At 42.6% G+C, this 22,297-nt stretch overlaps 1 protein-coding gene and 1 long non-coding RNA gene across 6 annotated transcripts in view; one reads left to right on the top strand and one right to left on the bottom strand.

Annotated features, from left to right (window-relative positions):
- LOC147032549 (lysine-specific demethylase 5C-like) overlaps positions 1 to 22,297 on the top strand; it is a 107,630-nt gene that overhangs the window by 33,896 nt on the left and 51,437 nt on the right. For all 5 annotated transcript variants that reach the window (XM_085870291.1, XM_085870290.1, XM_085870289.1 and 2 more), the window contains 3 exons: positions 10,017 to 10,136; positions 17,282 to 17,476; positions 20,838 to 21,019. In XM_085870291.1, the coding sequence (XP_085726417.1) occupies positions 10,017 to 10,136; positions 17,282 to 17,476; positions 20,838 to 21,019 (497 nt within the window). The remainder of the gene's footprint in view (positions 1 to 10,016; positions 10,137 to 17,281; positions 17,477 to 20,837; positions 21,020 to 22,297) is intronic.
- Positions 17,528 to 20,889, bottom strand: LOC147032550 (uncharacterized). The gene is made up of 2 exons (XR_015055230.1): positions 20,790 to 20,889; positions 17,528 to 17,987 (listed from the first exon to the last, which is right to left on the bottom strand). It is a non-coding gene; the product is annotated as an uncharacterized LOC147032550 (long non-coding RNA).

The following is a 22,297-nucleotide window of genomic DNA, read 5'->3' as shown; positions in this document are numbered from 1 at the left end:
AGCTCAAAATGGCGGCGCCACGTGTGGGAGCGAACGAGCTGGGAGGGAGTGCAACGGTTGTCAGGCCCGCAAGGGAGGCGGGTGAGGAGAAAATAATTCGGGGGACATGTTGGGCGAGAAGTGTAAAGGTGACGGAGAGAGCAACAGTGACGGTGACCGAGAGGGAAAAAAACTAATTAGGGTGACGGAGACGTGCACGAGGGAGATAAGACACGAGGTGAAAGGAATTTGGAGGGAGAGAAAAGAACAATTAAGACTGAAAGCAAGGATGAGGTACGCGGAGATCGTGAAAGAGCAAGGAGTGAAACAGAGGGAAGGACGGGAGCGAGTGAAGGAGAAAGCAAGGTTGACCTCCGTAAAGATAAGGGAAAGACACCAGAAAGAAGCAGAGACTAATAGACATGAGGAGACAACAGAAACTAATAAATGTTCAGAGACACAGGAGATAGAGGGTGAATTGGACGGGGCTAGAGACGCACACACACACACACACACACGGAGTTAGTGGACGATAATGGGGGCGAGCTGGCGGACTGTTTGGGGACCCAGTGCGAGCAGCTGGATGGCCTCCTCCAGGAACGAGGGGAGGGAGTATGCCCCCTTGAGGCAACTCACGACCAGGCGGGTTCGGTCGTGCTTTGCGAGGTCGAGGGGAGAAGTGCTGCGAACGGGTGCATGCCGAGCTTGGGGGGTATAGAGACCCCGGAACCCCTTGTGGTGGGACTGATCCCCAGTGTGGTCGCGGTGTGTGTGGTGCAAGGTGTGAGTGCGCCCCCGTGTGTGGAAGTGACCCCGTGTGTGAGTGGTGTGGTGGCAAGTGTGCCGAGCTGCATGCTTCCCAGCACCCCGTGTGTGGATGAGGCACCGCGGGTGAGTGTCACCGCGTGTGCGAGTGTGAGAGAGCGGTATGTGAGGGAGATGACGGTGGGCATGCGCGAACATGCAGCCGCGTCTCCCGGTGTGAGTGATGGAATGGAGAGTGAGTGTCGTGACACGCAGGTGTGCGTGGGTTGAATGGAGATGACGACAGCGACAGAGGGACAAAAGCCTGGTAGCGGCCGTAGTTGGATTGGGGACCGCGCCGGGTTCAACCAGCAGCAAGCGCGAGGTCCGTGCTGTGCAACGCATGAGGCCGCCACGTGCGCGCTTGCGAGAGCGAAACCCGGTCTGGAAACTAGCGCGGCGAATGTTGCCGATCCCGCGACGGACAAAGTTGAGGCAGGTAAACGGATTTGGACCGGATGGGTTCTCCACGCGGGCGTGTGTGTTAAACTCCAACGATCAGAGCACATGTGTTCGCGTGGGGAACCCCTCGAGACGTGAGGCTTGTGTTTTTTTATGCGCCGGGTGACGTCATGGCTGTGTGTATGGTTGGAATCCGGCAGGAGGGTGAATCCCTGCCGGAAGGAACCGTCCAAGAGGGACGAGGGACGCGAACAGCTGCCATGACGTCACACCAAAGGTGCGCGGCTGTGAATTGCCGCGCTGGTGCGCAGGTTGTGAGTTGCCGCGCTGGTGCTGCGCGATAAAAAAAAAAGCAAGCGAGCCTCACTTTTTGGTGAACAGGATCCCTGGGCAGGGGTGGAAGATCCCCTGGCCAGGGCACAGGATGAACACTAGTTTGGGGGGATGGGTTAGTGTTAGCGAGACCGGTCTCATGGGGCAGGGGTAAGTCCTCATGGAGCCCGTGGAATGGATTAGGTCGAGGGTTTTAGTTGAAATTTAGGAGGGAGATGGGAAAAGAGATTTGGGGAACAGTGACAGACTTTGGATGTGTAGAGGGGACGTAGCTTAGCTACGTAGGTTAAAAGGAACGTGCTACTAGTTTAAGGGACGACGTGGGAGCACGAGTTAGTTCGGGGATGCATATAGAAGGATGGCAGGATTCAGCGGTGCGAGTTGAGAAGTATGGAATGGAAAGTGTACTTGTTGAGTGAGTGAGGCTAGCGGGTCTGTGTGAATGGAGCGAATGCGGAATGCATGGTGCGATGAGTGATTGGGGGGAGGAGTGACTCCCACCCAAGGGACCCCGGGGTCAGTGTAAAGTGAGGTCGCTGGGTTTGTTAAATTGAAAAATGGAGGTCGTTTTGTTGTTGGTGGGAAAGTAGGCTCGAAACCCATTCAGAGGGGTGCAGGAGCCCTGTTGATGGGCTGGGAGCGTGGCTGCGAAAGGTGAGTATCGCTGAGTGGGTACCCCGGGCACCGGGCTAGTCGGCCGTGGTAAGCCAAGGGCCCATGGGGGGCCGGGATAGCGTAGTGGGCACGGGTGCGCCCGCATGGTGTGGGGGCCTGGGGCGCCATTAGCCGCGTGGGCAGTGTTGTGGGCACGGGTGACCCTCGGAAAGGGGCCTGGGAAGCCAGCCTGCCACGTGAACGTTTCAGGGGAGTCGCCAGGGAGGGCAGCTCCCAACGGAAGAAGCTCCCAATGTCAAATTACACCACGTGATTCAGGAGGGTGATGGCTTGTGCTGATTTGATTTTGGTAAAATCGGTAAAAGGTCAAGGTCACAGCGAGGTCAAATATTCGATTTTTGATGGTTTGGTACAGATAACTCGAGAACGGAAGAAACTACCAATGTCAAATTACACCACGTGATTGAGGAGGCTGATGGCTAGTGCTGCTTAGATTTTGGACGAAATTGGTCAAAGGTCAAGGTCACAGTGAGGTCAAATATTCGATTTTTGATGGTTTTGTACAGATAACTCGAGAACGGAAGAAGCTACCAATGTCAAATTACACCACTTGATTCAGGAGGGTGATGGTTAGCGCTGATTCTATTTTGGTCAAAATTGGTCAAAGGTCAAGGTCACAGTGAGGTCAAACATCCAAAACATTCGATTTTGATGGTTTGGCACAGAATCATCGGAGAAACTTCTGGTTTGCGTCGCTACCTTCTCTCGAGACAGCTTTTATTAGACAAGGTCAGAGGTCAAGTTGACGATTTCGTAAGTACCAGTCTATGACTGCTTGTTTGTTTGTTTGTTACTTACGAAATCTAAAGATTTCGTAAGTATATTGATGCCTTCCGTTTCTGTTTGTTTGTTTGTTTGTCGGCACGATAACTCGAGAACGGAAGAGGCTACCAATGTCAAATTATACCACCTGATTCAGGAGGGTGATGGCTCGTGCTGATCAGGTTTTGGTCAAAATCGGTCAAAGGTCAAGGTCACAGCAAGGTCAAATATTCGATTTTTGATGGTTTGGTACAGATAACTCGAACGGAAGAACCTACCAATGTCAAATTACACCACGTGATTCAGGAGGGTGGTGGCTTGCTCTGATTAGATTTTGGTCAAAATCGGTCAAAGGTCAAGGTCACAGTGAGGTCAAACAATTCCGTAAATTCATGTGGAGAAATGGAGTATTTTTGCTTCGCTCGACGTTACAAGTTCGTTTTAACTTCAATTTTAATTTTGTCTTCGGTTTTTGCAATTGCTTTGGACGCTTAAAAGTCAGTTGTCGAAATTCTGGTAAAAATCGGATGTTTTGGAGACTTTTTAAGATTGTATAAAAAATATTTCACTCGACGCGTCACGGGTCATCCCATGATGCAGTGCGCTCGAGCAGACGCGTCGTTGAGTTACGTTAAGGTATAATATAATTGCGTGGAGAAATGGATTTTTGCTTCGGTCGACGTTACGATTTTTTCTGGTTTGATACAGAATCGTCGTAGAAACTTATGGTTTGCGTCGCTACCTTCTCGAGAGACAGCTTTTATTAGACAAGGTCAGCAGTCAAGTTGACGATTTCTTAAGTACCAGTCTATGACTGCTTGTTTGTTTGTTTGTTTGAAGGCACGATAACTCGAGAACGGAAGAAGCTCCCAATGTCAAATTACACCACGTGATTCAGGAGGGTGATGGCAAGTGCTGATTAGATTTTGGTCAAAATCGGTCAAAGGTAAAGGTCACAGTGAGGTCAAATATTCGATTTTTGATGGTTTGGTGCAGATAACTCGAGAACGGAAGAAGCTACCAATGTCAAATTACACCACATGATTCAGGAGGGTGATGGTTAGTGCTGATTAGATTTTGGTCAAAGGTCAAGGTCACGCTGAGGTCAAATATTTGATTTTTGATGGTTTGGTACAGATAACTCGAGAACGGAAGAAGCTACCAATGTCAAATTACACCAGGTGATTCAGGAGGGTGATGGCTAGTGCTGATTAGATTTTGGTCAAAATCCGTCAAAGGTCAAGGTCACAGTGAGGCCAAACATCCAAAAAATGATAACTCGAGAACGGAAGAAGCTTCCAATGTCAAATTACACCACGTGATTCAGGAGGGTGGTGGCTAGGGCTGCTTAGATTTTGGTCAAAATCGGTCAAAGATCAAGGTCACAGTGAGGTCAAACATCCAAAACATTCGATTTTTGATGGTTTGGTACAGAATCATTGTAGAAACTTCTGGTTTGCGTCGCTACCTTCTTAAGAGACAGCTTTTATTAGACAATGTCAGAGGTCAAGTTGACAATTTCTTAAGTACCAGTCTATGACTGCTTGTTTGTGTGTTTGTTTGTTTGTTTGGAGGCACGATAACTCGAGAACGGAAGAACCTACCAATGTCAAATTACACCACGTGATTCAGGAGGGTGGTGGCTAGCGCTCATTAGATTTTGGTCAAAATCGGTCAAAGGTCAAGGTCACAGTGAGGTCAAACATCCAAAACATTCGATTTTTGATGGTTTGGCACAGAATCATCGGAGAAACTTCTGGTTTGCGTCGCTACCTTCTCTCGAGACAGCTTTTATTAGACAAAGTCAGAGGTCAAGTTGATGATTTCGTAAGTACCAGTCTATGACTGCTTGTTTGTTTGTTTGTTACTAACGAAATCTAAAGATTTCGTAAGTATATTGATGCCTTCCGTTTCTGTTTGTTTGTTTGTTTGTCGGCACGATAACTCGAGAACGGAAGAAGCTACCAATGTCAAATTATACCACGTGATTCAGGAGGGTGATGGCTCGTGCTGATCAGGTTTTGGTCAAAATCGGTCAAAGGTCAAGGTCACAGCAAGGTCAAATATTCGATTTTTGATGGTTTGGTACAGATAACTCGAACGGAAGAACCTACCAATGTCAAATTACACCACGTGATTCAGGAGGGTGGTGGCTTGCTCTGATTAGATTTTGGTCAAAATCGGTCAAAGGTCAAGGTCACAGTGAGGTCAAACAATTCCGTAAATTCATGTGGAGAAATGGAGTATTTTTGCTTCGCTCGACGTTACAAGTTCGTTTTAACTTCAATTTTAATTTTGTCTTCGGTTTTTGCAATTGCTTTGGACGCTTAAAAGTCAGTTGTCGAAATTCTGGTAAAAATCGGATGTTTTGGAGACTTTTTAAGATTGTATAAAAAATATTTCACTCGACGCGTCACGGGTCATCCCATGATGCAGTGCGCTCGAGCAGACGCGTCGTTGAGTTACGTTAAGGTATAATATAATTGCGTGGAGAAATGGATTTTTGCTTCGGTCGACGTTACGATTTTTTTCTGGTTTGATACAGAATCGTCGTAGAAACTTATGGTTTGCGTCGCTACCTTCTCGAGAGACAGCTTTTATTAGACAAGGTCAGCAGTCAAGTTGACAATTTCTTAAGTACCAGTCTATGACTGCTTGTTTGTTTGTTTGTTTGAAGGCACGATAACTCGAGAACGGAAGAAGCTCCCAATGTCAAATTACACCACGTGATTCAGGAGGGTGATGGCAAGTGCTGATTAGATTTTGGTCAAAATCGGTCAAAGGTAAAGGTCACAGTGAGGTCAAATATTCGATTTTTGATGGTTTGGTGCAGATAACTCGAGAAGGGAAGAAGCTACCAATGTCAAATTACACCACATGATTCAGGAGGGTGATGGTTAGTGCTGATTAGATTTTGGTCAAAGGTCAAGGTCACGCTGAGGTCAAATATTTGATTTTTGATGGTTTGGTACAGATAACTCGAGAACGGAAGAAGCTACCAATGTCAAATTACACCAGGTGATTCAGGAGGGTGATGGCTAGTGCTGATTAGATTTTGGTCAAAATCCGTCAAAGGTCAAGGTCACAGTGAGGCCAAACATCCAAAAAATGATAACTCGAGAACGGAAGAAGCTTCCAATGTCAAATTACACCACGTGATTCAGGAGGGTGGTGGCTAGGGCTGCTTAGATTTTGGTCAAAATCGGTCAAAGATCAAGGTCACAGTGAGGTCAAACATCCAAAACATTCGATTTTTGATGGTTTGGTACAGAATCATCGTAGAAACTTCTGGTTTGCGTCGCTACCTTCTTAAGAGACAGCTTTTATTAGACAATGTCAGAGGTCAAGTTGACAATTTCTTAAGTACCAGTCTATGACTGCTTGTTTGTGTGTTTGTTTGTTTGTTTGGAGGCACGATAACTCGAGAACGGAAGAACCTACCAATGTCAAATTACACCACGTGATTCAGGAGGGTGGTGGCTAGCGCTCATTAGATTTTGGTCAAAATCGGTCAAAGGTCAAGGTCACAGTGAGGTCAAACATCCAAAACATTCGATTTTTGATGGTTTGGCACAGAATCATCGGAGAAACTTCTGGTTTGCGTCGCTACCTTCTCTCGAGACAGCTTTTATTAGACAAGGTCAGAGGTCAAGTTGATGATTTCGTAAGTACCAGTCTATGACTGCTTGTTTGTTTGTTTGTTACTTACGAAATCTAAAGATTTCGTAAGTATATTGATGCCTTCCGTTTCTGTTTGTTTGTTTGTTTGGAGGCACGATAACTCGAGAACGGAAGAAACTACCAATGTCAAATTATACCTCGTGATTCAGGAGGGTGATGGCTCGTGCTGATCAGATTTTGGTCAAAATCGGTCAAAGGTCAAGGTCATAGTGAGGTCAAACATAATTCCGTAAATTCCTGTGGAGAAATGGAGTATTTTTGCTTCGCTCGACGTTACGACTTCGTTTTAACTTCGATTTTAATTTTGTCTTTGGTTTTTGCGATCGTTTTGGACGCTTAAAACTCGGTTGTCGAAATTCTGGTAAAAATCGGATGTTTTGGAGACGTTTTAAGATTGTATAAAAAATATTTCACTCGACTCGTCACGGGTCGTCACGTGATGCAGTGCGCTTGAGCAGACGCGTCGTTGAGTCACGTAAAGGTTTTCCGTGTGTGCGCTGACGGTGTTTTTGATAAAGATGGTGTTTAAAAGGCATTTTTTTTATCCCAATAAAGGTTATCGTTGCATGCCTGACTCGCTGAGCCGTCGGATTATGTAAGGATTGTTGGTGGATGGCCGAATATTACGGTTTTGTGACTTTGATAAAATAATATAAAATAATTGCTTGGAGAAATGGAGATTTTTGCTTCGGTCGACATTACGATTTTTGATGGTTTGATACAGAATCATCGTAGAAACTTCTGGTTTGCGTCGCTACCTTCTCGAGAGACAGCTTTTATTAGACAAGGTCAGAGGTCAAGTTGACAATTTCTTAAGTACCAGTCTATGACTGCTTGTTTGTGTGTTTGTTTGTTTGTTTGGAGGCACGATAACTCGAGAACGGAAGAACCTACCAATGTCAAATTACACCACGTGATTCAGGAGGGTGGTGGCTAGCGCTCATTAGATTTTGGTCAAAATCGGTCAAAGGTCAAGGTCACAGTGAGGTCAAACATCCAAAACATTCGATTTTTGATGGTTTGGCACAGAATCATCGGAGAAACTTCTGGTTTGCGTCGCTACCTTCTCTCGAGACAGCTTTTATTAGACAAGGTCAGAGGTCAAGTTGATGATTTCGTAAGTACCAGTCTATGACTGCTTGTTTGTTTGTTTGTTACTTACGAAATCTAAAGATTTCGTAAGTATATTGATGCCTTCCGTTTCTGTTTGTTTGTTTGTTTGTCGGCACGATAACTCGAGAACGGAAGAAACTACCAATGTCAAATTATACCTCGTGATTCAGGAGGGTGATGGCTCATGCTGATCAGATTTTGGTCAAAATCGGTCAAAGGTCAAGGTCATAGTGAGGTCAAACATAATTCCGTAAATTCCTGTGGAGAAATGGAGTATTTTTGCTTCGCTCGACGTTACGACTTCGTTTTAACTTCGATTTTAATTTTGTCTTTGGTTTTTGCGATCGTTTTGGACGCTTAAAACTCGGTTGTCGAAATTCTGGTAAAAATCGGATGTTTTGGAGACGTTTTAAGATTGTATAAAAAATATTTCACTCGACTCGTCACGGGTCGTCACGTGATGCAGTGCGCTTGAGCAGACGCGTCGTTGAGTCACGTAAAGGTTTTCCGTGTGTGCGCTGACGGTGTTTTTGATAAAGATGGTGTTTAAAAGGCATTTTTTTTATCCCAATAAAGGTTATCGTTGCATGCCTGACTCGCTGAGCCGTCGGATTATGTAAGGATTGTTGGTGGATGGCCGAATATTACGGTTTTGTGACTTTGATAAAATAATATAAAATAATTGCTTGGAGAAATGGAGATTTTTGCTTCGGTCGACATTACGATTTTTGATGGTTTGATACAGAATCATCGTAGAAACTTCTGGTTTGCGTCGCTACCTTCTCGAGAGACAGCTTTTATTAGACAAGGTCAGAGGTCAAGTTGACGATTTCGTAAGTACCAGTCTATGACTGCTTGTTTATTTATTTTCCGAAAACGATTCCCCACCCACACACCACCTCCAATTATTTATTTATTTACCGAAATCGATTCCACAATCCACACACCACCTTTAATTATTACTTACGAAATCTAAAGATTTCGTAAGTGTATTGATGACTTCCGTCGACTGTTTGTGTGTTTGTTTGTAGGCACGATAACTCGAGAACGGAAGAAGCTACCAATGTCAAATTACACCACGTGATTCAGGAGGGTGATGGCTCGCGCTGATTAGAGTTTGGTCAAAATCCGTCAAAAGGTCAAGGTCACAGTGAGGTCAAACATCCAAAAAAAGTTATAACTTGATAACGGAAGAAGCTACCAATGTCAAATTACACCACGTGATTCAGGAGGGTAATGGCTAGCGCTGATTAGATTTTGGTCAAAATCTGTCAAAGGTCAAGGTCACAGTGAGGTCAAATATTCGATTTTTATGTTTTGGTACAGAATCATCGTATAAACTTCTGGCTTGCGTCGCTTCCTTCTCAAGAGACAGCTTTTGTTAGACAAGGTCAGAGGTCAAGTTGACGATTTCGTAAGTACCAGTCTGTGACTGCTTGTTTGTTTGTTTGTTTGTGAACAGTATTACGGAAAAAACTTCTGGACAGATTTCTACGAAACTTGCTGGGGGGGTTAGGTGTGGTCCAAGGATCATGCCATTAGATTTTGGACTTGGTCCAAAGTCCAATATGGCTGCTATGGTGGCCATTTTGAAAAAATATTTGAATTTTTGTTTTTGCATTTCTACATGTTTTAAGTGATTTCCAACCAAAAAAAAAATTGTTCGAGAAAAAAAAAAATTTTGCAACTTTTTTTTCAAAAAAAATTCGATTTTATTTGAAAAATATTTGAATTTTTTTTTTGCATTTCTACATGTTTTAAGTGATTTCCACCCCCCCCCAAAAAAAAAAATTGTTGGAGGAAAAAACAAAATTTTGCAACTTTTTTTTTCAAAAAAATTTCGATTTTTTTTTTGGCATTTCTTCATGCACGTTGATCAGTTTAGTTTATTCAATCGTGATTCAGTAGAGTCTGATCCGTTTTGACCTACAATGAATAGGATATCAGGTTCACTTAAGTGACCCAGCAGTATTGGCGGTGGAGGTTTTGCACTCTACCGAGTGCTCCCCCTCTAGTTACCTGTGAAAGATTGGGAAATATTGATCACGTGTTTTGTCGTCACCCAAAACCCCTTTTCAGCTCCAGCAAGTCGATGCTCAAGCCAATGATATTGGTTTAAAAATAAGAGATTCAAAATTTTGATCTCCGAAGATGGCATTGACCACATGTTACATGTTAATTGATAGAACCTTCATTTGTTTTTTCCTGCTTATTTTTATTCTCACTTTTTATTTGATCACTGTATTCCACAAATGCCATGTTATCAGGTGGTTCGCACAGACCAGTGTGCAGGCGAGTTTGTTGTCACGTTCCCTCGGGCCTACCACAGTGGTTTCAACCAGGGATTCAACTTTGCTGAGGCTGTCAACTTCTGTACTGCTGACTGGGTAAGAAGGAATCATTATGATCCAAAAGCACAGAAAAGCTTTATGTACAAGTACATGTAAATTTCATTATTTTCAAATGGTGTTGTTTCTCTAGTTTCCTTTCTATGTTCCCTGTACCGGCTCCTTTCACCTTTTGGGAGGTCTTTGCACCCCTGGAGGCAGATGCGCCGCAAAACAAACTTTTTGAATTTCATCTGCCGCCTTTCGTCGTAATTGGTGCTCGAGAAAGTTTTAACGTGGTCTGTGGAGGTGTTCCAATAAAAAGCACAGATAAGTGCGTAAAATTTATAAAAACCCCATACATCTGCATTCCATTTGTTGTGTCCATCTGCATTCCAAAAAAAACATCGACTTGTCTTCGAAAAAAAATTGTGATCAAAATTGTGGAGGATCAAACCTTTTTAAAGATGGTTAATTTTTTTGTATTGTGAAATGATTGCAAATTTTGGTCAACTGTTTGACTCCCCCTGGAGGCAAATGAGTCACAAAACAAACCTTTTGAATTCCATCTGCCGCCTTTTGACGAAAATGTACAGGCTCATGGAAGAACTAGAACACATAATGGATGAGGATGTAACAGAATGAAAATAATAGTATAAAGAGAGGTGGGCTTCACCAACAGCAGGGTTGAGGGAGACTTGGAGAAATAAGGGATATGGAGAAGAATGAGAGCAAGGGGAGGATGCAGGGGTGAACAAGATGGATACAGCCACAAATGCTCAATCACAGAAATGTAAGGAAAAATTGGAAACTTGGAAAGTGGTGAGCTTGAAGAGGGTTAATGGGGATAGAAAAGATCATGGTTGTGGATGGGGGCCAAATAAGCAGCTCAGAAAGAGGTGCCCTGGGATGGTGATGAACAGCCAACGTAAAGTCCCGGAGTGAATAACGACATTGAACAGACTGAGGAAGTTGGTTCTACAAGTGTGGGGATGGGGGGGAGGGGGAAGAAGAATGATTGAGTGTAAGTGAGTAATGAGTCTGGATTTTGGGTGTTTCACTAGAAGGCGGTTACTGGCACATGCATGTGTACTCACGTTTTAAACTCCAGTCTCTCACTCTCTCACGGCCACACAAGCTAATTTCACAGGTTTGTCTGCCTTTCGGAGGCAAATACAAAGTTTGTATTTTTTTGTGATTCGGTGTTGAGAATCAAGCGTTTTCTGTCTATTCGTTTTACATTCGTCAAGTTGGTGTGATAAAAGTACAAAATGTAAAGGTATTCTTGAAAATGTTTGTGCTTTATGACAGTGATTACCATGAAGTTGTTGGACAGGTCCGTGTTGAAACAGTAACAAAGTAAAGGCTGAGAGAAAAAAAAAACTTCTATAAACGAGCCAAGCCCACGCTCCACGCGAAGTTTCTAAAGTGAGGGTTCGTTTGGACGTCAATATATCTAGTGTTCACAATGTGATTTCTCGAATATCTTTATATACAATGTTTATTGATACATTTTTGTGTCAAATGCACCTTCTGAGTTAGTCAGCATGTGCAGAAGTGGGTTTTACATTGCAGACGCTGTTTTCTAGGAGTGGCATTACACCTCTCAGCGGTAACGGTCTGTCGACGACAGACGTAATGACGTCAGCGAATTACCCATGATGTCATAACGTCATTTCGTCTCTCAGTGGTGACGTCACACGTCACCATGCAAATGACTGTAAAAATTAGAAAATCGCCAAAAATTCCCAAACCTCTCCGTCTGGTACGATCTCACATAGCCTATGCTGTACATGAGACCACAGAGCACCCGCATGCCGAAAGTGGCGACAATCCGTCCGGCAGTTTCAGAGGAGATACGTCCACAAAACATGGCTTAGCGTATTAATATAGTAATTTTCTTTAAATGAGTGAGAGCATTCTTTGTGAAAGCTGCTTCACAGGCCTTAGATGAATTGCCCTTTGATGATAGTGTCCTCAATTATATAATATTTTTGAATCTTGAAAGGAAAGAAAAGTGTACATTTGACTCTGGAATTCTTCTGTGCAAAGTACTCAGACTTGCATAATTTTAACCTGCACAAATGGATAAGCTGCAAGAGGAATTTGTACATTACCAACTTCTTGAGAAGCATGATATTCCTGATGCAGTCTGGGAAACGATGACGGTGTATGAGGAAAGGACAGAAGAGGAGGAGGAAGAGAAAAGGTATCATAGAATGGATATGGTATGTGGTTATATATCAGATGTTACGAACTGTGAAACTTCTTGCAGATTCAAGTAGTGATCAAAAATAATGTAAATCAAAAGTGAAAAACGAAATTGATTCTGATTATCCCATGTCGCAATGTGAGAGACACACAGAGACACAATATGACAGTAACCCATTCACGTCTTCATGCAAATGGTACATTGTCATCCGTTATACAAGTAACTAGAACAGCACTTGGTAGAGCGCATACCTACACCAGGCTGAACAGTTTACATTTTGTATCCCACTGATAGGTCGGACTTGGATCCGGACCTGAACCAAGATCTAATCGCTTGTTCTTGTCACATAACTAACTCATTCACCTCGGTGTTGTCATAACTCGTCCACAAGTTTTTGAAATATCGTGCTATACAGTGTATAGTTTTTGGGCCCATCTCTCAATGGTGAATCACATAAATATCACATAAAGTACCACATAAAAAATTCTCATATCCAGATTCTGATCTTCACCAAAATCGAATGAATTTGTCCTCGTCACATACCCAACCTCTCCACCATGTTTCGTCTGAATCTGTCCATAACGTTTTGATATGTCATGTTCCATATCATTTTATCCATATCTCTCAAAGGTGAAGTCACTCAAAGTCTCGTATCCAGATCCGGATCTTCACCGAAATCGAATCAATTAGTCCTTGTCACATACCCAACCTGTTCACCAAATTTCGTCTGAATCCGTACACAACTTTTTGAGATATCCTGCTCACAGACAGACAGACAGACAGACAGACAGATGGGTGAAAACGTAACCTCCGTCCACCTTAGGTGGTGGAGGTAAACATGGCTAACAAGGTTTTGTGTGTTGTTTGAGAACCTCCAAAGGAGCTATTGAAGTCAGCAAGGAAGGCAACAAAGCAGTCAAATGACATGCACGAAAAGTAGATCAATTATATTTCTTTGGAGTTACACAATATTTTGTTTTTATTCAACCTAGCTCCAAACGTTGACATTATTAATAGGTCTAAAACACAACACGGTATTTCCTTGATGCCTTATTAAGCCTGATAGATTGTAACCATGAACTATTATTGATACTTGTATGTCATCTTACAAAGGCACACATTTTTATCACATTTATTACAAGGCAAAAGGCAGGATAAAATCAGTTTCTGGTTGATAAATGTGAGAAAAGCCATGATCTTTAGTGTATCCTTTTATACACATGATAGTTCATCCATTATATTCTGCCAGAGAGAGAGCGCGCTTACACCTTCAGCATGGCACAACCGAGTCTCAAATTGGTTCATGTCCGTCTGTCTGTCTGTCTGTCTGTCTTATCAGTTTATGGTCGTGGAACAGCTTATTTAAATCGAATGTTTTATTTTGAACATGAATCGGAAGACAAATCTTTCGTTTTACCATACTTTGTCTCTGAATTTGTCCCGATCACACATGCGCAAAGAGGAGTGAGATAATGTTTTTGCTCTGTCTGCCTGCCTGGCATTCAAACAAAATTTAAAATCAAATTTGACATTATGAAGACAAATACCCATCAAAGTAATCTACACGCATCATTTTGCCTTTTGTAAACAAAAGTGTATCTGTCATCACTTTTTGTGAAGAGTAATATAAAAATTAAACCCCACACGCAGTTATTTATTGATTAATGTGCAACATTTTGCTGTTTTCATTTAAGAGTGCACAACTTTTTATTGCAGGGTTTCATTTCATTGTTAAGCTTAAACAGCAGTGTAAGAATTGCACAGGAGCTTGCTTATACATCTCAGGTGCTTCAAGGTCGGACAGCACTTGTATGCTATGTTATTGCATTGAAAGTAATGACAGATCACTGAAAGTTTGTGGAGTGATCACAGTGACATCTGGTGACTCAACTTGGAGGACCACAAGATCGGAGTAAAATGGTTTCAGGCTCTAAAGGATTTTACATGCAGACATAGCAGACTTTTTTTGAGGTTATTTCTCCGAAATAAGCTAATAGAGCGGGTCTCAGTGTCCATACGTACACGCACGTACGTCCGTTAACATTTGACTGAAACATCTTCTCACAAACTACCCAACTGATTTGGACCAAATTTGGTACCACACATTAGGACAGCAAGGTCTCATGGGGTTGTGCTCCCCATCTAGATTTCCCCTTATAAAGGGGGTAGAAGGTGGGTTTTGCCCCAAATATTGGTATTTATTAAAAAAATATTCTCAGAAACCGCCAGACAGTTCCAGACCAAACTCGCCACGAGGCATCGGGAACATGCCCTAACATTAAGTTGTGCTCCTCGTGGCTGTATATCCAGTGAAAATGGGGGCACAGGTCCCCTCCCCGAATCCCTTATTTTTACTAAAACATCTTCTCCACAACTACCTGAGCGAGAAGGACCAAATTTGGTACCATGCATCAGGACAGTAAGGCCTTGTGGGGTTGTGATCCTCGTCTGGATCCACTCCCTATAAGAGCCTGAAAAAGGGGGTTTTTCCTTGAATTCAGGTAATTTCTTTTAAAATATTTTCAGAAACCAATGGTGAGATGCAGACCAAACTCTTCATGAAACATAAGGACCATACTGTTAACTTAAGTTGTGCTCCCCATGATCGTACCACTTCAGGGAAGGGGGCTATGGCCCCTTTCCCCAATCCCTCATTTTCACCTCGCCTGTTGGGGAAATAACCATCAATCCCACTATGGCTATATTTTAGTTTGTCGTCGGAGGCATTATGTTTTCGGGTTGTCCGTCTGCCCGTGCTAAATTTTTTGTTTTTTCTGCAACCGCTTATCTGATTGACACTAATTCAAACCTGAGGTGCTCATGTAGAATGTTTCAATGGTAATTATGTCATAGGTCATGTGGTATGGCAGCCATGTTGGAAAAAAAGGAAAAACTTTGGACCTCTGCATTTCCAAAAGTTGTAAAAATTGAAACTTGGCACATATCAATTACTTCCATCCATCCATTGGGACCATACTCTGTACAGAGCGTTGATGCTGCCGAAGCAGTCTCCTGGGCTATTAGGCACAATCCTGGATAGGTCACCACTCTGACGCAGGATACTCGAGTGGCTCAATCATTCCAGCAAGCTGGTACTCATTTTGCCGACCTCAGAAGGATGACAGACTGAGTCAAACCCTCCTGGTATTAATTCAATGGAAAAGTGGGATTTGAACTCGGGGGGGGGGGGGGGGGCTTTGATCCGAAGCCCACAATCCTGGGAAACAAGTATGTGATTATTATTATTATTATTATTATTATTATTATTATTATTATTATTATTGTTGTTTTTTGATTAAGTTGTAGTTATAATGTTATAATTACATACTTCGAACACTTTATCCAATCTATGAAAAAGTTTGAGGGTCATCTTGGGCTAAATTGAAATTGTATGGGTGGGGGGGGGGGGAGGAGGAATTGATGACTTCAGTCCTCACGTGATTCGGCAACCAGATAAAAACCTTCAAATTTTCTCCTCCAAAATGGCTGAACAGATCAAGGCAAAACTTTACAGGTATGATCACTTTTCCATGAGGAACAAAAAGTTCCCCACTTATGATTTCTTGGGTCACATGGTTTGGCAGCGATTTATTTTAATTTTTTATTTTTTAAATTTAGAATAAACCCTTATTAATCATCTTCTCCAGAACAGCTTGACAGATTGAGGGGGGACTTCACCCACATGTTCCCCAAGGCTTGGGGATACCAGGGTATCCACAAATAATAGGTCATATGATTTGGCAGTCATATTGGATTGAACGGAAATGTTAAAAGAAAATTCTTTCTCTTGAACCGCCTCTTCAATCGACATGAAACTTCACAATCATGATCTAGTAGTCATGGGGAATGTATATTTTAAAGTTAAACCTGATCTGACATATGGTTGAACAGCCAGAATCATTTTTATGTTTTGAATCTGGGTTCAGGGATTTAAATCAAACTTGGTATAAGTATGTATAATTGTGTAATAATGCGGGCAGAGGCATATTTGGCGATGTCGTACAGTGCCCTTCCAGTTACATGAGGGAGTGAGGTGACAATGAGGTTGAAAAGTCAATGAACCATGTCGGGTAACAGTTGAAGATGAGCAAGGGAATGAATGAATGACCAGGAAAGGATTAGGGGAGGTAATACAGTAACCTGTAAGAAGAGGGTTGGGTTCGAAAATATGGCAGGTGCGGATGTTTTATCACATGAGACTGTAGTGTGCTGCCTCTGAAACAATGGAGGGAAGAATAAGATTGTATGGTCTCTGTAAGGCAGTTCCACATGTGGGAGAAAAAGAGAACAAATGAGAAGAGGTGTGTGGAAAGCCTAGATTTTGGGAGCTTTTCAGGGCAATTTCCAGGAGTGGGTTATTGACAGATGATAGAAACAAGAAGGGGTTACTTTCACCAATTGACCAATTTCTGCTTTTTATTTTGCAATTGGCCAATGTTTGAATCGATAAAGCACTTCCTACCCCCTCCAACTCCCCACCCTCACACCTCCCTGTTGTCTCCTTTTGGATATGAATCTTGTGGGAGAGTCCAGCCATTCCACGACTCTACCTTGAGATGTTTTGAATGAAAAGTCAAATTTAAAATGTTAAGACATTTTGCAAGATTTTAAATGTTACTTTTTTGTGCATGTAATATTATTTATTTCCTCTTTTTGCATTCCCGACTGGAGTGTCTATAGTTGTCAAATGATGACTTGATACTACCTTTGTTTTTCCAATGGAGCATGGTTTTACTTTGTCAGGTGCTTGGCCTATGATATGAAGGTTAAGGACTTTATGTTGGACCTTGGGTTATTTTCTGACTTTGCAATTGTCCTTGCATCCTGAATACTGTTCTCCCGAATGTGCTTCCTTCTAACTTTTGTTAATGAAAATTTCATGCTAACCTATCTTGATCATTATCATTTATAAGACATTGCAATAATGTGGCTTTTTAATTTTTCCCTTCTACCACATCCGTGGTCTGTGGTTTCCTCTCCCCCTCTCCTACAGCTTCCTATGGGTCGCAGCTGTGTAGAGCACTACCGTGTCATGAGGCGATACTGCGTATTCTCACACGAGGAGATGCTTTGCCGCATGGCATTGGATCCACAAAGCATGGAGTTGCCCATGGCAGCTGGCATTGCCCGCGAGTTGGAGTTTTCCATCACAGAAGAGGCTACGCTGCGCCGTGCTTTACGAGACAAGGTCTGATGGGTTTTAGTGCTGACTTGAGACATTAAAAAGGCAGGGCATTCATTGGTTGTAACATTCAGGATTTATTGATAACCCTGAATAACATGGTGTTCACAACTTAACATGATCAAAAATTGTTGTCTTTGAAGACAGTGTGACAGAGAGGTATGAAGAGACTCGGGACAAACAGACAACACATTAAGCAAGGATTTATGGACTGCATCGTGAAGCAGAGAAGAATACGTTTTTCTGGAACACAATGGATCAGGACACAACATAACAGGAACAGCAGAAAGAGAAGGGGAGAATGCCAACAGCAAGGCCAAAGGAGAAAATAAATGGAGATAGACAAACAAAGGATGCGGGTAATGATGAAGGATAGGGGAGAACACAGGGGCTGGACAAGATGGATGCAGAAACAAAATGTGGAGGGTGGGTTGAGGGTGGTTTAGCAGGTGTAGTAAATATCATGGTTTTGTTTCGGGGATGATCTGAGATGATGGTGAACTGCTGTCTTGAAGAGCTGGAGGGAAGAATGAGATTGAAGAGAATATAGAAGTTGGTTCCACAGGTGGGAAAAATAGGAATAAATGAGTGGAGGTGAGCAGTGATTCTGGATTTTGGGAGTTTTACTGTGAGGGGGGTTGCTGGTGGACCGCATGCACCCTGCAGATACCTTGAGGAGGGAGGGTGGGGGGGGGGAGACTTGGAGAGGGCAGAGGTTGCATTACTAGAAAGGGGGTGGAAGAAGACAGAGAAACCACTGACCTGTCAGTGATGGCAAAGTGATAAGCCCATAGACTCAGCTTTGACAATAAGCTTGTGATCTGACAGGAAAAGCAGAAAAATCAGTACCTAAAGTTGCAGGAGATTCGATGGATTCTATGGAATCCATCAAATTTCCATGGGATTGGATAGAAGATGTCGGAGGGTGGATTTCCATGTTGGAAGGATGCGACCGTTTGGGAAATTAGAGTTTCATTTATAACTTCACTGATTGATTTTATTTTTTACCCACATTACATCTTTGCAACTTTTCCCTACTTTTACAACTTAAGTTAAAACGATTTGTTTATGTGTTGACAATTGATTAAAAGCACAGTTACTGTGAGGGGTCCAGAAAATAAATGGACTATGTGATGAATTGTAACGATAAAAGAATGTTGGATCAAGTGCGTGTATGAATTGGCAAACTAATTTGAAGGAAATGGGTCTTGCTTGTTCATTTGTGCTGAGGCCGAAATTTTGGTGGGATGGCTAGAGCAAATAAAACGAAAACACCAGGTGGAGAAAGTGTGAAAAAATGGGAATGAGGCTGAGAAGTGATGAAATAGAAGACCAAGAAGAAACCAGAAGAAGTAAAGAGCAAAGATGGAGTAATCAGGAGGAACCTGGATAGGATTCGGGTTTCAGGAATTGAGAGTAAAAGCGATGAAAGAGAAGAAAAAGCACAAAAAAATGAATAAAGAGAATTGTGAAAGGAATAAATGTCGGGAAGAACCCGGACAGATAGATTTCAGCAGCTACTCCCCAGGCTCAAATGCAGAAACATGTACAAGCTACCAGAGGTCTGTCAAATGAAGTTTGAAGTGTGAGTATGGAGAGCGGGGAATATCTGCCATTTTTGTGTTTGTAATATACAGTTTTTTATCCCCCGCCGCGTGGCGGAAGCAGGATATTGTTGTCGTCCGGCTGTCTGTCCGTCCGGGCGTCAACATTTATAGCTGTGAGTGTGATAACCCATAAACTGTTCGCCATATCGATTTGAAATTTGGGTCACACATGTACCACCTGAAAAGGAAGAACCCAATTGATTTTGGGCATGGCCGACTGGGGTGGCCATCTTGAAAAAAATGTTTTTTGTAATAAATGGAAAACTGCTTATCTGATTTCAATTATTTTTGGTTACTGCGTTCCTCACCCCTGGGGAACTTTTTCGAGATGATGACCAAATGGTGTCTTGTTTCCAATTCACCTCTCTCATTATCTGGAATATGTATGACCTTTTTCATTCAATGGCAGGGGATTCCCCATCTCTGATGGTATATTTTTTATTATCATGTAATCGTTATTGAAAGGTTTTTCACTATATGTTGTCTGCTACTTCTATGTTGTGGTCATTTACTTCCATGCAGCAATAAAGTTATTTTCACTGCACACCAAGTTTTTGAGAACTAATTGGAGGTGAGACAAATTGGGCCAATGAGTGCACTGTTCAAATATTGATTGGGGAGGAAATATTAGTTTATCAAGCAATGCTACCAAGTTCTGCTGCCAAGATCTCTTTGGTTATTTATTTATTTGAAATACGAGTTGTGCTTGTCGAGATATTGTACAGCATTAAAAGGAAGACCTCTGTTTTAAATGAAGAAATAATTTGAGCGAAGTTGATGGCATGCCATGGCAAATCCCAACACTTCCCATGAAAAGCAAAGTTTAATGAAAGATGGTGAAGAAAAAGTTTGAGACATTTTCTTCCTCGTTTTGCCTCATGTGACCATAAGTCCCCGCCTATGGGACATGAACCGGGAATCGCATACAAAAAATCGTTACATATTTCATGCGTCCCCCAATGTTTATTACATATACAAAGTTTCATTTGTAAAAAGTGTTTTAAAATGTTCCATAATTGCATTTTTTTTTTTTGGTGTTTGCTCTTTTGACCTGACTTCAGGGAGTGGGGCCAAAAATGATACTGCTCTCATGCCTTCTTGCCATGTGGTGATCATAACTACCAAGTTTGGTGAATTGCTGCACAAGATAGCATGGAGGAGGAGATAGCATGACAGACAGACAGACAGACAGACAGCCGGTTACAAAAAAATATATTTTGCAAAAACCGTGGGGATAATGATTTGCCACTGCTGTCATTTTACTACCCTACCTTCAGATTATTTTCTTGCATTTGAGTACAAGGTGATACTAAACACACTGATTTCAAAAATCGGCCATGCGATCCGTTATGCAAGTTTTGGGGATGATGGCAGCAAGAAAGTAGATCATAAAATAACTCATTTAAGTAGCATATATCAAAATTTGTCGCAAACACGCCAGCACGCCATGGAGACATTTGGTCAATTGGCCATGCCCGATGTGGTCTGATCCCCCAAAGGTGACTCATCATGTGTTGGTAAGTCCTTGCCCTTGTGGACGTGCGAATTCTAAGGACGCAAGGTTATCGTATCTTTTTCAGCCAGGCGTAGTTATTTCTCAACAGGTTTAAGGCTATGAAGTATTTTGTATATTTCCTGCATGTAGTGCAAGGACATTATCAGACATTTGTGGCTTGTGACTGAACTGTGCATCTGTTTAGGAGAATCCTTACTTTATCCTGAAGTCCTCTCCACTTCTCTCCCAACCATCTCAAATACAGGGTGTAACGGAGTCAGATCGGTTTCACTTTGACGAGCTTTCAGATGATGAGCGACAATGCACCGTGTGTCGAACGACACTCTTCTTGTCTGCAGTGGTCTGCCCGTGCTGTCCTGAACACAAAACGTGCATATACCATGCAGACGACCTCTGCCTCTGTCCGCCACAGAAACACGTTCTCAGGCAATTTCCCATCATTCGTACTTTGCTTGGGTGCAAATGGTTTAACATTAGTTATTGAACCAGCTATTTATTTTTTAACTTGATACTGTGTGCTAAAATTGGATCCATCAAGGTTGACTGTCAAATCGTTATGGTTTGGTTTTCTGATATCTGAACTCGTCGTCTTTCCTCGTTATGATATATTCCACCATTGATATTGGTCTTTGGTGTCATCATTTTTTTATTTTCATGACATGTTTAGGATGTGTATATAACATCCAGTATATAACATGACCAGGTTGGGCCTTAAAGGACTCAAACCTGGCCACACCAGAGTTTCCGCTTCACAACATGCCCAAGCAGAAGGGTGAATGTGAATTGAGTGCACTAAATCGTGTTCAGCATTACCGTTGTTGATTTGCTTTTACACGCCAAATATTTGGTGTTGTTCTTGCTTCCAAAAATAATTTATTACGCCATAGGAAAACGTCTGTAATTCAAGCCACTTGAAAGATGAAAGGAAATACAGAATTATATTTCAACAAAAATGGGTGGGAAGCACACATGAAAGGAAGACTGAAAGAGAAAGGGGACGATACATTTGTAAATGTAGGATGAGGCCTTCTTTTGTCCCAGGCACTGTAGGCGAGTGCTGATCCAACGTGCAGGCTCCTTCCACAAGGTGGTTTGCTCCGGGCTTGATTGCGGAAAGTAAGTGTGTCGTTCCCAAAGACCCGGACAGGACCGTGGTTTTGCAGAGCATGCCATGTGTGGATGTGCAGGCCAGGAGGGGAGCTGACGAGGTCTATGTACTCATGGAGGCAGGATGGTCTTTCTTATGAGCGCTGTGACAGGGTTGGGGGTTGGGGGGGAGAGGAGGAAGAGATAAGAGGGCCCCGACACTTTTAAAGGGTTCGGCATATGATGTCAGCCTCGTTGTCCATTGGTTATGACTGCCAGTTTTGCCATGGCACGTGGTTTCCTGAACCCAACCAGGGTCCAGCTCTCGGGCTCTGTGACATCACTCCGGAAATATTTCACGACTGTTGAGGCTTACTTTTAATGGTGTGTAGCCATTTAATTAAATAGGTGGGGATTAGAGGAAAAGAACATTGAATTAGTGAAAAATACAAAGGGAGAGACGAGGGGCTATCCAAGACGAACGATCCTGACTGCTCATTGGATCATTTGCAAGCCAACTGATCTCAACACAGATTATGGAATAACTGCCTAATTAATCATCCCATTAGCCCCCTAATGTATTGTCATGGAATTTTCTTTTGGGGTTAATAAAACTGT

Source organism: Eptatretus burgeri, chromosome 2 (assembly GCF_056783735.1).
Source record: "Eptatretus burgeri isolate ZD-2024b chromosome 2, Ebu_testis_v1, whole genome shotgun sequence".
NCBI classification, from domain to species: domain Eukaryota; kingdom Metazoa; phylum Chordata; class Myxini; order Myxiniformes; family Myxinidae; genus Eptatretus; species Eptatretus burgeri.
This window is presented reverse-complemented; position numbering and strand designations above follow the sequence as displayed.